Source organism: Tursiops truncatus, chromosome 14 (assembly GCF_011762595.2).
Source record: "Tursiops truncatus isolate mTurTru1 chromosome 14, mTurTru1.mat.Y, whole genome shotgun sequence".
Lineage (NCBI taxonomy): Eukaryota > Metazoa > Chordata > Mammalia > Artiodactyla > Delphinidae > Tursiops > Tursiops truncatus.
The window spans coordinates 14,897,126-14,910,539 of record NC_047047.1 but is presented as its reverse complement, the minus strand read 5'-3'; the positions used below and the strand labels follow the sequence as shown (position 1 = coordinate 14,910,539).

Here is a 13,414-nt window from a genome sequence, read left to right as displayed (position 1 = left end):
AAGGCTGCAGGCCTGAGTGCTAGTATCTATTCTGTCACTAATTCGTTGTATGGCATTGGGCTTTCTTCTAGAGCTTTGCTGCTTCATTTGCTGCAAAAGAAAAAATATATGGAATTCAATTTCAGCAAACATTTCTGAGCACTAAGAGCACTACTATATACCAAGCCAAGGAACATTCAACTCAAACTGGCTTCAGCAATCAGAAAATGTATGGGCTATGCATCTAAAAAGTCCAGAGAGTGGATGGCCACCAGGGAGGTGTAATCTAGTGACTCAGTAGTAGTTTTAGTCATTCTCTATACCAAGCCTTCTGATGTGCCAGCTTCAACCTAAAGCTCACATGCCTTCACATTTCTCAAATGGCTGTCAAAAGCTCCATAGGCTAATTATTTCCTTGTTCATGTCCAGGGAGAGAGAACATGAGAGATCTCTCATCCTTAAACAAAAGTCTTGTGTTTCTACTTAACTGGATCAGCTAAGGTCAGAGGTTCGCCCTAATCCGATCACATGAGCCAAAGGAAGCCATGTTCATATTTGCCTTATGACTGATCAGACTCCGTCTTTGTTTCTAAAGGGGAGATCAGTTTCCTCCAAACCACATAACTACCACCCAACAGGAAAGAAGTGGAGTTGATGCTGGGGAGGGCACCACAATGTTCACTATACAGGGCAAAGCAGCAGAAAGGGCACTTACAAAAGATCAGAGCATTTAGGCAAACTTTTTAATAAGTTGTGCAATCCAGCTTGTTCTAGAAATTATCTTCAAAACTAGCCCTTCCTATTGGTTCAATGTGAAAAACACCAGCCCCTTCACATATACTGCTGCTTCCAATACCTGCCGACTTAACAGCCATTCAATTAGAATTTATCTAAAATATATAATAAAATGGAAATACTCAAGTAGTTATGATTCACAGTTCCTTTTTCTTTCCTAGGTGCTAAATTATATGCTTCCTCGTCTAAGCAAGAAAAAAGTGGATGCCCTTGTCTCTGAGGCACAAGATGCAGAATATAAACTTGAATTTGTCCCAACTACCACCATAGAATATGTTAACAACTTACTATTTCTTGATGAAATTCAGGAAAGGGTGAGTTGATTCTTACATAACTCACTATTCCAGATCTTGTGGTGAGTAAGGAAGGCAAGTAGGAGAAATTGAGGGACTGAAGATCAGGAAACAGCTGTCAGAATATCAAAAACACTTTCAGGCAAAGTAAGTATATGCCTTACATCACAGTAGTAATGACAGCTAACATTGATCAAACTCGTACTACTAGCCGGGAATGCATTACATTTTCTACATACATTACATTTTTGATCCTTGCGAAAACTTAAGAAGTATAAAGAATTTTTATTCTCATTCTGCAGATGAGGAAACAGGGACAAAACTAGGTTATGCTGTCCAAGATCACAGAACTTTTTGTAGTGGAGCCGGAATTTACACTTGGGTCTCTGACTGCAAAGCCAATGCTCTCAACCCCAGTTTATTGCAATTCTTATTTGTGATAGATGATAATAGAATTGTAAACTTGATATTAGTCATAATGGAAGTCTTGATCCTCCTTAACCTATATTTGCATAATAGTCAGGAACCTTCCAATTAGGAATAAAAGAAACCCAACTTTAACTTAAACAGGGAGGCGGGACAGGGAGACAACAGCAGATACGGGGACTCAAGTAACACAAATGCTGGGGTCCGCTCTCTCCCTCCCTCCCTCCCTCTCTCGCTCTGTCTCTCTCTGTCTCTCTGTCTCTCTCTCATACACACACACACACACACACACACACACACTCACTCACTCACTCCTTTGTCTCCCTTATTTCTCTCTCTCCAAAAACGTGGTTTCCTCCTCCCATCTTTCCCCTGTGGCACGCAATCTAGCATTTAGTTTCAATAGTCAGGTTTTTCAGTCACACCAGTTGGCATTTAAAATAGAGTTAAATCATTTTCTTAAATATCTGGAAATTGAAGATATGTTACAAATTTAAAAATACAAACTGAAATGTGAAATAAGTCATTAACAACAATAATCTGTTGGATAATGTTATATATTGTTAACAGAATTAATAGTAAAGGCTATTTCATGTACCTATAAAAGTAAAAATTTTGTTTCTCATTTCAAGAAACAACACCTTCTCAAATGTGATGATCTCAAGATGATTGTGGTTTTCCCTCAAGTCTACTTATATATCATCCCAGGAGGCTAAAGATGCCCAGCATTTATTATTATCTGCAGTCAGAAAGACTCTTTGTCAAATAACCAAAACCCAGTTGAGGTTTAGCCCTACCTTAGGACAAAATGTGGACCCTATTTAAGGAGGAAGGAATATTCCATGGAACACACTCCACCCACACCCACACCAAGAATGTGACTAGGCTTAGGAACTTACCAGAGCCAGGAATAAGAAGGCTGTGGGAAACCCAGGTGATCCTCTCTCCTCTCTGCATCTCTCTGAGGGTCAGACCCTCTCTGAGGGTCTGACATGCTTTGTTACCCCATGGAAGCAAATAGCCTCCGCCAACAGCTGCACCCTAACTCCTTTACCTCTGCAAACACATTCCTCCTGCTGTTTCATCCTCAGCAGCACACGTGGCCACCAGCACCTCCCAGGTCACATGTTGCAAGTCTAGCGGGCCACCGAGAGAGAGAATCTCTCTCCTCTGATATCAATTCTAAATGTTTAATGAATGGATTCAGCCCCCACGCTTACCCTGATCCTGTTGTATAAACTATGGAAGGAAGGATCATGTAGCAGGGGGTAGACTGCTCTCTCTCTGGTTCCAGAACAGGAGAGTCGATGTGCCATATGCAGAAACCCAGACTGTGTCCCGTCTCCATAAGGTTGTCTGTGCATGGCTGGGTGGTGTGTTGGGGAAGCAGCCTTTCTTAGGAAAATGCTCTGCACACACAGACAGCTTTTCTTTGGAACCTAATCCATTAGTTCCAAAAACGTTGTAAGCACTCACTTAGCAGGACGCAAGGATGACAACAATGAGTAAACCTGCTTTCAAGGACCTCAGAGTCCTTGAAATGAATGAATGACAGCAGATAACTCTTATACAATGGATATAGGTACAAGATACTGTTGTGGGCAGGGTGGTGGTGGAGCAGAGGGTGGTGGTGCAGTCATTCCTATGAGTTACAGAAGGCTTTGTGGAGGTTGGGGCATTTAAGCTTTGTCCTAAAGTCCATCTATTCAGGTAGGCATTCCAGGAAGAGGGAAATTTGCATGCACAGACCTGAGGCAACGTGGCAAGAACAGGATATGGCAGTTGGTATGCTATGTAGAAGGGGTGTTTGGTGGAGAAAGCTGATGAACCATAGCTAAAGTAGTATTTCCAAGGATAGGAGAGAAGGAATGGATTCTGGTGATATTAAGTAGAATTGAAAGGACTTGGTGGGCAACTGAATGAGGGGACAGCAAAAGAAATTTGAGATAACTCTTAGATACCCTTTTACAGTGAATGGGTAGACCACCAGCCAGCATAGGTAGGGCAGGCCACATAATCACTGTCTGACCAAACATTTTTGAGAGTGAAAGAGGCACCATTAATCATCATGCCAGGACAATACCTTGGTGTAAACCAAGACACTCCCAGAGAAAACAGGACATATGCTTACTCCACGTACCAGAAATCCAGGAAGGTGAGCAGATTTTGGTTGTCAGACTTAGTTCTATTTGTAACTTATTGAAGATGTTAGACACTTTTGGCTGAAAGTAACAAAAACTCACATAGTTAGCTTGGAAAAATGAGAAGAATTATTCTAAGTTTGCAGGGATATCTTTTGGAATCCAAAGGTATGGATAGAGCCTAGCCTTTAAAAAGGGCAGGAACTAGGGACTAGAGCAGCATAGGGAAACCAAAAAGACCTCTCTTTCCATCTCGCATCTCTGCTCCTCTCTAGAACAGTGGTTCTCAAAGGGTGTTCCCGACACCAGCTGCATCAGTGTCACTGGAGAACTTGCATATTCTCAGGCCCCACCCTGGACCTTCTGAATCAGAAACTCTCAGGAGGGGTTCAACAATCTTTGCTTTACCAAACTTGCCAGGGCGATTGGGATGCAGCTAAAGGTTGAGAACCATCTCTCTAAAGCCTCTCTGCAGTTTTCATTTCCTGTTTAGGACATGCTTTGTTACCCCATGGAAGCAAATAGCCTCCGCCAACAGCTGCACCCTAACTCTTCCCAAGTTCAAGAGAGAGATCAGACTAAGCTGGTTTCACTAGGTCCCAATTTGACTCTCCCTGGTTCAGCTTGTGGCCAGGAGGTGGGTCAAGTTGTAGAACATGGATACTTGCTCTATAATCTTGTGGCAGAGTGGCAGGGAGGAGGGTTCCCCAAAAACTGGGGAGTCCTTGCCAAAAATGTAGTACAGGCACTGTCCACTGAAGGAAGGGCATCAAAGCAAAGATGTTTAGTAGTCAGTAATAAAGGTTTCAGAAGCCTTTATTAAAGGGTAGTGTGAGTCTCACCATAGATCAGGGTTCTGAATCTATGGGTACGTGGTCCACACACCTCAGGGGCTGCCCTGGGACAGTCACTGCTCAACACACAGGCCTGGAATGTCAGATGTTACAGCTGGGCGTCCTCACAGCACCTGTTGTCTCTGAAAACTTCAAATATTGGCACTGTTTAATCTACTAGAGAACAAAACAGAGAGACAAAACTAAACACCTATAACAGTAATACTAACTATGCTCAGCTCTGAAAAACTTACCTCCTGGGCCTTATTACCTGCATCGTAGCAATGACTGTATTTGCCACCCAGCAGGCTCCAGCCAGTTTGATCTGCATTAAACGCACCCCTCTGTGTGCTGGCTCTTCACAGCGTGATATTTACGATGCACAGCAGCTGTCTCCTATCAGACAATCTTAACGGGTATAACAAGGACTCTGATTTATTTAACGAGCAGCGAATGTTTCTGTTTAGATTGAAAGCCTTGAAGATGAAGGGAATGTAGTGGTTCAGATGTACAAGCTGATTGAACAATATCAGGTTCCCACACCTCCCGAAGACTTTGCTGTTTTTGTCACTATGAAGCCATCCATTGTTGCTGTTCGGAATGCCATTGATAAATCCGTGGGTGACAGAGAAACAAAGATTAAGCAATTTTGTGTGCATCTGGGCAGAGATCTTGAGGATCTAAGCAATGAAGTGAATGAAATAAAGCTGCTAGCACAGGTAAGCTGAAGCAGGATTTAAAAATCTGTGTAAAGGCTGACTATTCCATTTTAATAAACCATTTAGAAAGCATATTTCATTTTAATCTGGTTTAACTTTTTTTTTTTTATGGCTTAATTCTCTGAGCTGCTCTTGAAAACTGAAAGTGTTTCTGAACCTCTCTTAGATACCGAATAAATTCTAGGCCATTGCAACTAAAGCATGTATGCAATATTGAATTCTCCTTCTGCTGGTTTCTATTTATTATTATGAAATGAGTGTTTTTATAACCTGTTAGCATATTTTATAGTTATTGTGACAATTTTAGGGTTTGCTTAGCCGCATATTAGAAAATTCCCCCTTAGAAAGAGGTAGAGTATAAATTGATAAATGATAAAGAAGAATGTTTGATTAACTTGCATCAATTTTCCTATACAAAAGATGCAAGAGGAATTATTTTAAGAACTTAGACTAGACATCCGGATGATTCTTTTTTTTTAATTTTTAAATTTTATTTTATTTATTTTTTATACAGCAGGTTCTTATTAGTTATCTATTTTATACATATTAGTGTACACATGTCAATCCCAATCTCCCAATTAATCCGACCACCCTGCCACCAATTTCCCCCCTTGGTGTCCATACGTTTGTTCTCTACATCTGTGTCTATTTCTGCCTTGCAAACCATTTCATCTGTACCATTTTTCTAGATTCCACATAAATGCGTTAATATACGCTATTTGTTTTTCTCTTTCTGACTTACTTCACTCTGTATGACAATCTCTAGGTCCATCCACACCTCTACAAATGACCCAATTTTGTTCCTTTTTACGGCTGAGTAATATTCCATTGTATATATGTACCACATCTTCTTTATCCGTTTGTCTGTCGATGGGCATTTAGGTTGCTTCCATGAGCTGGCTATTGTAAATAGTGCTGCAATGAATATTGTGGTGCATGTGTCTTTTGGAATTATGGTTTTCTCTGGGCATATGCCCAGTAATGGGATTGCTGGGTCATACGGTAATTCTATTTTTAATTTTTTAAGGAACCTCCATACTGTTCTCCATAATGGCTACATCAATTTACATTCCTGCCAAGAGTGCATGAGGGTTCCCTTTTCTCCATACCCTCTCCAGCATTTTTTCTTTGTAGATTTTCTGATGATTCCCATTGTAACCGGTGTGAGGTGATACCTCATTGTAGTTCTGATTTGCATTTCTCTGATAATTAGTGATGTTGAGCAGCTTTTCATGTGCCTCTTGGATCTGTATGTCTTCTTTGGAGAGATGTCTATTTAGGTCTTCTGCCCATTTTTTAATTGGGTTGTCTGTTTTTTTTAATATTGAGCCACATGAGCTGCTCATATAATTTGGAGATTAATCCTTTTCTGCTTTGTTTGCAAATATTTTCTCCCATTCTGAGGGTTATCTTTTCATCTTGTTTATAGTTTCCTTTGCTGTGCGAAAGCTTTTAAGTTTAATTAGGTCCCATTTCTTTATTTTTGTTTTTATTTCTGTTAGTCTAGGAGGTGGGTCAAAAAAGGTCTTGCTGTGATTTTTGTCAAAGAGTGTTCTTCCTATGTTTTCTTCTAAGAGTTTTATAGTGTCCAGTCTCACATTTAGGTCTCTAATCAAATTTGAGTTTATTTTTGTGTATGGTGTTAGGGAGTGTTCTAAGTTCATTCTTTTACATGTAGCTGTCCAGTTTTCCTAGCAACACTTAATGAAGAGATGGTCTTTTCTCCGTTGTATATCCTTGCCTCCTTTGTCATAGATTAGTTGAACATAGGTGTGTGGGTTTCCCTCTGGACTTTCTATCCTGTTCCATTGATCTATATTTCTGTTTGTGTGCCAGTACCATATTGTCTTGATTACTGTAGCTTTGTAGTACAGTCTGAAGTCCTCCAGCTCCTTTCTTTGCCCTCAAGATTGCTTTGGTTATTCAGGGTCTTTTGTGTCTCCATACAAATTTTAAGATTTTTTTGTTCTATTCTGTGAAAAATGCCATTGGTAGTTTGATAGGGATTACATTGAATCTGTAGATTGCTTTGGGTAGTATAGTCATTTTCATAATATTGATTCTTCCAATCCAAGAACATGGTATATCTCTCCATCTGTTTGTGTCATCTTTGATTTCTTTCATCAGTGTCATATAGTTTTTGGGTACAGGTCTTGACCTCCTTAGGTAGGTTTATCCTTAGGTATTTTATTCTTTTTGTTGCAATGGTGAATGGGATTGTTTCCTTAATTTCTCTTTCTGATCTTTCATTGTTAGTATATAGGAATGCAAGAGATTTCTGTGCATTAATTTGGTATCCTGCAACTTTACCAAATTCATTGATTAGCTCTAGTAATTTTCTGGTGGCATCTTTAGGATTATCTATGTATAGTATCATGTCATCTGCAAACAGTGATAGTTTTACTTTTTCTTTTCCAATTTGTATTCTTTTATTTCTTTTTCTTCTCTGATTGCCATGGCTAGGAATTCCAAAACTATCTTGAATAATAATAGCAACCGTGGACACTCTTGTCTTGTTCCTGGTCTTAGAGGAAATGCTTTAAGTTTTTCACCATTGAGAATGATGTTTGCTGTGGGTTTGTCATATATGGCCTTTATTATGTTGAGGAAGGTTCCCTCTGTTCCCACTTTCTGGAGAGTTTTTATCATAAATGGATGTTGAATTTTGTCAAAAGCTTCTTCTACATCTATTGAGATGATCATATGGTTTTTATTCTTCAGTCTGTTAATATGATGTATCACATCGATTGATTTGCATATATTGAATCTCACTTGATCATGGTGTATGATTCTTTTAATGTGTTGTTGGATTCTGTTTGCTAGTATTTTGTTGAGGATTTTTGCATCTATATTCATCAGTGATATTGGTCTGTAATTTTTCTTTTTTTCTAGTATCTCTGTCTGGTTTTTGTATCAGGGTGATGGTGGCCTCGTAGAATGAGTTTGGGAGTTTTCCTTCTTCTGCAATATTTTGGAAGACTTTGAGAAGGATGGGTGTTAGCTCTTCTCTAAATGTTTGATAGAATTCACCTGTGAAGCCATCTGGTCCTGGACTTTTGTTTGTTGGAAGATTTTTATTCACAGTTTCAATTTCATTACTTGTGAATGGTCTGTTCATGTTTTCTCTTTCTTCCTGGTTCAGTCTTGGAAGCTTATACCTTTCTAAGAATTTGTCCATTTCTTCCAGGTTGTCCATTTTATTAGCATAGAGTTGCTTGTAGTAGTCTCTTAGGATGCTTTGTATTTCTGTGGTGTCTGTTGTAACTTCTCCTTTTTCATTTCTAATTTTATTGATTTGATTCCTCTCCCTCTTTTTCTTGATGAGTATAGCTAATGGTTTATCAATTTTGTTTATCTTCTCAAAGAAGCTTTTAGTTTTATTGATCTTTGCTATTGTTTTCTTTGTTTCTATTTTATTTATTTCTGCTCTGATCTTTATGATTTCTTTCCTTCTAATAACTTTAGGTTTTGTTTGTTTTTCTTTCTCTAGTTCCTTTAGGTGTAAGGTTAGACTGTTTATTTGAGATTTTTCTTGTTTCTTGAGGTAGGAATGTATTGCTACAAACTTCCCTCTTAGACCTGCTTTTGCTGCATCCCATAGGTTTTAGATTGTCATATTTTTGTTGTCATTTGTCTCTAGGTATTTTTTTATTTCCTCTTTGATTTCTTCAGTGATCTCTTGGTTATTTAGTAGTGTATCATTTAGCCTCCACGTGTTTGTGTTTTTTACGTGTTTTTCCTGTAATTGATTTCTAATCTCATAGCGTTGTGGTTGTAAAAGATGCTTGATATGATTTCAGTTTTCTTAAATTTACCAAGGCTTGATTTGTGACCCAAGATGTGATCTATCCTGGAGAATGTTCTATGAGCACTTGAGAAAAAATTGTATTCTGTTGTTTTTGGATGGAATGTCCTATAAATATCAATTAAGTTCATCTTGTTTAATGTGTCCTTTAAAGCTTGTGTTTCCTTATTTATTTTCATTTTTGATGATTTGTCCATTGGTGAAAGTGGGGTGTTAAAATCCCCTACTATTATTGTGCTACTGTCGATTTACCCTGTTATGTTATGTATTGAGGCGCTCCTATGTTGGCTGCATAAATATTTACAATTGTTATATCTTCTTCTTGGATTGATCCCTTGATCATTATGTAGTGTTCTTCCTTGTCTCTTATAATAGTCTTTATCTTAAAGTCTATTTTGTCTGATATGAGAATTGCTACCCTTTCTTTTGATTTCCCTTTGCATGGAATATCTTTTTCCATCCCCTCACTTTCACTCTGTATGTGTCCCTAGGTCTGAAGTGGGTCTCTTGTAGACAGCATAGATATGGGTCTTGTTTTTGTATCCATTCAGTGAGTCTGTGACTTTTGGTTGGAACATTTAATCCATTTACATTTAAGGTGATTATCAGTATGTATGTTCATATTACCATTTTTCTTAATAGAGAAGTTTCTTTACCATTTGTTGTAGAGCTGGTTTGGTGATGCTGAATTCTCTTAGCTTTTGTTTGTCTCTAAAGCTTTTGATTTCTCCATCAATTCTGAATGAGGTCCTTGCCAATTAGAGTAATCTTGGTTGTAGGTTCTTCCCTTTCACATCTTTAAATATATCATGCCTCTCCCTTCTGGCTTGTAGAGTTTCTGCTGAGAAATCCGCTGTTAACCTTATGGGAATTCCCTTGTATGTTATTTGTCATTTTTCCCTTGTTTCTTTTAATAATTTTTCTCTGTGTTTAATTTTTGTCAGTTTGATTACTATGTGTCTTGGCATGTTTCTCCTTGGGTTTATCCTGCCTGGGACTCTGCGCTTCCTGGACTTTGGTGGCTATTTCCTTTCCCATGTTAGGGAAGTTTTCAACTATAATCTCCTCAAATATTTTCTCGGGTCCTTTCTCTCTCTCTTCTCCTTCTGGGACCCCTATACTGCGAATATTTGTGTTTTTAATGTTGTCCCAGAGGTCTCTTAGGCTGTCTTTATTTCTTTTCATTTTTTTTTTCTTTCTTCTGTTCTGCAGCAGTGAATTCCACCATTCTGTCTTCCAGGTGACTTATCCATTCTTCTGCCTCAGTTATTCTGCTATTGATTCCTTCTAGTGTATTTTTCATTTCAGTTATTGTATTGTTCATCTCTGTTTGTTTGTTCTGTAATTCTTCTAGGTCTTTGTTCTTTAATTCTTCTAGGTCTTTGTTAAACATTTCTTTCATCCCCTGTATCTTTCCCTCCATTCTTTTCCTGAGGTCCTGGATCATTTTCACTATCATTATTCTGAATTCTTTTTCTGGAAGGTTTCCTATCTCCACTTCATTTAGTTGTTTTTCTGGGGTTTTATCTTGTTCCTTCATCTGGTACATATGTCATTTTGTCTGTCTTTCTGTGAATGTAGTTTTCATTCCATAGGCTGCAGAATTGTAGTTCTTGCTTCTGCTGTCTGCCCTCTGGTGGATGAAGCTATCTCTGTTTTTACTTTTGTATTGAAGTATTTTTGTATTTTTGCACAGAGGAAGCTGTACATAAGTGTAATAAGTGTACAAGTCAGTGAGTTTTCAGAAAGTGAACACATCCATGTGTCCACTACTGAGATGAAGAACTATTGCTATTGCCATCCTTAGTGTCTCCCCTAGTCACTAACCCTTCCTTCCTCCCCAAAGGCAGCCACTACCTTGAATTCTAAAGCCATAAATTGGTTTTGCCTTTTTATGAACTTCAATTAAATAGAATCATACCTTTATTGTAAATTGTAATCATTCCGTTTTTTTTGGGGGGGTGTGTGCTGCATTGGGTCTTCATTGCTGTGTGCAGGCTTTCTCTAGTTTCAGCGAGCAGGGACTACTCTTCATTGTGGTGTGCAAGCTTCTCATTGTGGTGGCTTCTCTTGTTGAGGAGCATGGGCCCTAGGCGCACAGGCTAAGTAGTTGTGGCCCATGGGCTTAGTTGCTCCGTGGCATGTGGGATCTTCCTGGACCAGGTTTCGAACCTGTGTCCCCTGAATTGGCAGGCAGATTCTTAACCACTGAGCCACCAGGGAAGTCCCATAAATTGTAATTATTCCTTTATTGTAAAATGATAATTTTCCTTATATCATATTTTCTTCTTTCTTTTCCATATTGTATTCACCTCTCCTTACCTGAAGTCACGTTAGCTGAAACAAATGTAATAAATGAAAGCAGATGAGGGAAAATGTATTAGGTATTCTTTAAAAGCAATATTATCCCCAAGTTACTTCTTTATACATTTCTGTAATTTTTACAATGTATATGCATTGCTTTAAATACAGAAAAACAACAATTTTAATATATTTTCTAAAAATTAGAGTGAAAAGAGAATTAGAAGAAATATTTTTTGAAAACGTTTATTAATTCATTTATTTTGATGGTATACATCAAAATAAGAATGAGTAATCAAAACCTATCTTAATTTTACAGGATCCACAGATTTTGGATATTAACGCTGACCAAGACAAAGTAAACGTCATGTTGAATGATCTGCAGTCAGTTCTAGATGATCTTCAAAAACGTGCATTTCAGTATAAATCCTATCAGAAGAATTTTAAGGTAATGACAGCTCTACACATATGTTTCTAAAATATGTGCATAGAAATGGCATTGGTGCATACGCATTTTCAATAATGTGACTGTAAGTATTCAATGTTTGGACACCAATGTGCTAGTCACTGTGCTGGAACAATCTGAAATACAAAATATGACATGTTCTCTGCCTGTGAAGTGTTTAAAGATTAGTACACAGGTTAGACAAAATGTCTTTCTAATTAAAAAGTAATTGTGAATTTTAGACAAACCCTCAGACCAGGGACTGTAGCTTCTATGTTAAAATGTATGTGGATTTTTAAATGTGGTCAATTAAAACCCCTCTATTCTTCCTTAAATAATATTCAAGCTTCTTTTACATTCATGTGTGTATTATGATTCCATCAATATTGCCTAATTTGCCCTGGTTTGATGTGCCAGTTTGATGAAAGAAGACAATTTGGCTAAGCCAGGGCAAAGATGGATACAAAATGGTAGGTTTAAAAAGCTAAAAGATATGCCTCAAAAAAATGAAGAGAAATGAGTGAGAGATATAAGTGCTCTGAACAGCTATTAGAGAGACCAAAAAGAAAAGAAAATAGAAAAGATTCCTAGGATCAAATCCAGAGGGCCACCAGCAATGAGGGAGGGGTTAATCAGTTCCCCAAAAGTTTCAGCGGAGTGCATGGACCTCACATGGGGATGCACCTGTCTCTTCCATAGCCCCAAATGGATGACCAGAAAGTGGTCTGAGCAGTCTGAGTGTCCACTCCAGATCCCAGGGCTTGGTGGAGCAACCTGCAAAATAATGACCTGGCACTAGACAATGCAACTGGTACAATACTTGATTCAGGAGGTTTGTGCATGAGAGAATTAGGGTTCATAGTTTTTCCCAGATTAGTTAACTGACCTGTAAGACAGGAAAGTATGCAGTAGGACGGGAGCTGTGACGGAAATATTGCTTGGTAAAGGCTATAACTAACAGGTGGGCACTCTTGGGTCAGAAAGAATAGCCTTGCTTGAGCCAGAGCCTGAAATAGAAGTGTGTCTCCCTCCTTCCACGTTCCATATCTATACTTTACGATCCTTTAGGATCACCTCATATCAACCTTCCTCTGCAGCTCTCAGTCATTAGGAGGATAGGAGTGAAGGCCTAACTGGCCTAGGAAATCATCTCTAATTCTTAATGAAGTCAAGGCCAGATCCCTAATGTCAGGGTAATGCCAGCCTTGTAAAATGAGTTTGGTAGTGTTCCCACCTCTTCAATTTTTTTGGAAAAGTTTGAGAAATATTGGCATTAATTCTTTTTTCTCCCCCCAAATGTTTGGTAAAATTTACCAGTGAAGTCATCTGGTCCTGGGCTTTTCTGTGCTGGGAGGTTTTGGATTACTCATTCAATCTCCTTATCCTTATTGGTCTGTTCAGATTTTCTGTTTCTTCCTTATTCAGTCTTGGTGGGCAGTATGTTTCTAGCAATTTATACATTTCTTCAAAGGTATACAATTTATTGGCATATACTTATTCAGAGAAGTCTCTTATGATCATATGTATCTCTGAGGTGTAAGGTTTTTTTTTTAGCATCTTTATTGGAGTATAATTGCTTTACAGTGGTGTGTTAGTTTCTGCTGTATAACAAAGTGAATCAGCTATACATATATCCCCATATCCCCTCCCTCTTGCATCTCCCTCCCACGCTCCCTA

At 38.4% G+C, this 13,414-nt stretch overlaps 1 protein-coding gene across 1 annotated transcript in view; it reads left to right on the top strand.

Moving 5' to 3' along the window:
- DNAH6 (dynein axonemal heavy chain 6) overlaps nt 1-13,414 on the top strand; it is a 291,734-nt gene that overhangs the window by 79,292 nt on the left and 199,028 nt on the right. The window contains exons 14-16 of the mRNA XM_019942077.3: nt 936-1,088; nt 4,935-5,186; nt 11,612-11,740. Coding sequence (XP_019797636.2) covers nt 936-1,088; nt 4,935-5,186; nt 11,612-11,740 — 534 coding nt within the window. The remainder of the gene's footprint in view (nt 1-935; nt 1,089-4,934; nt 5,187-11,611; nt 11,741-13,414) is intronic.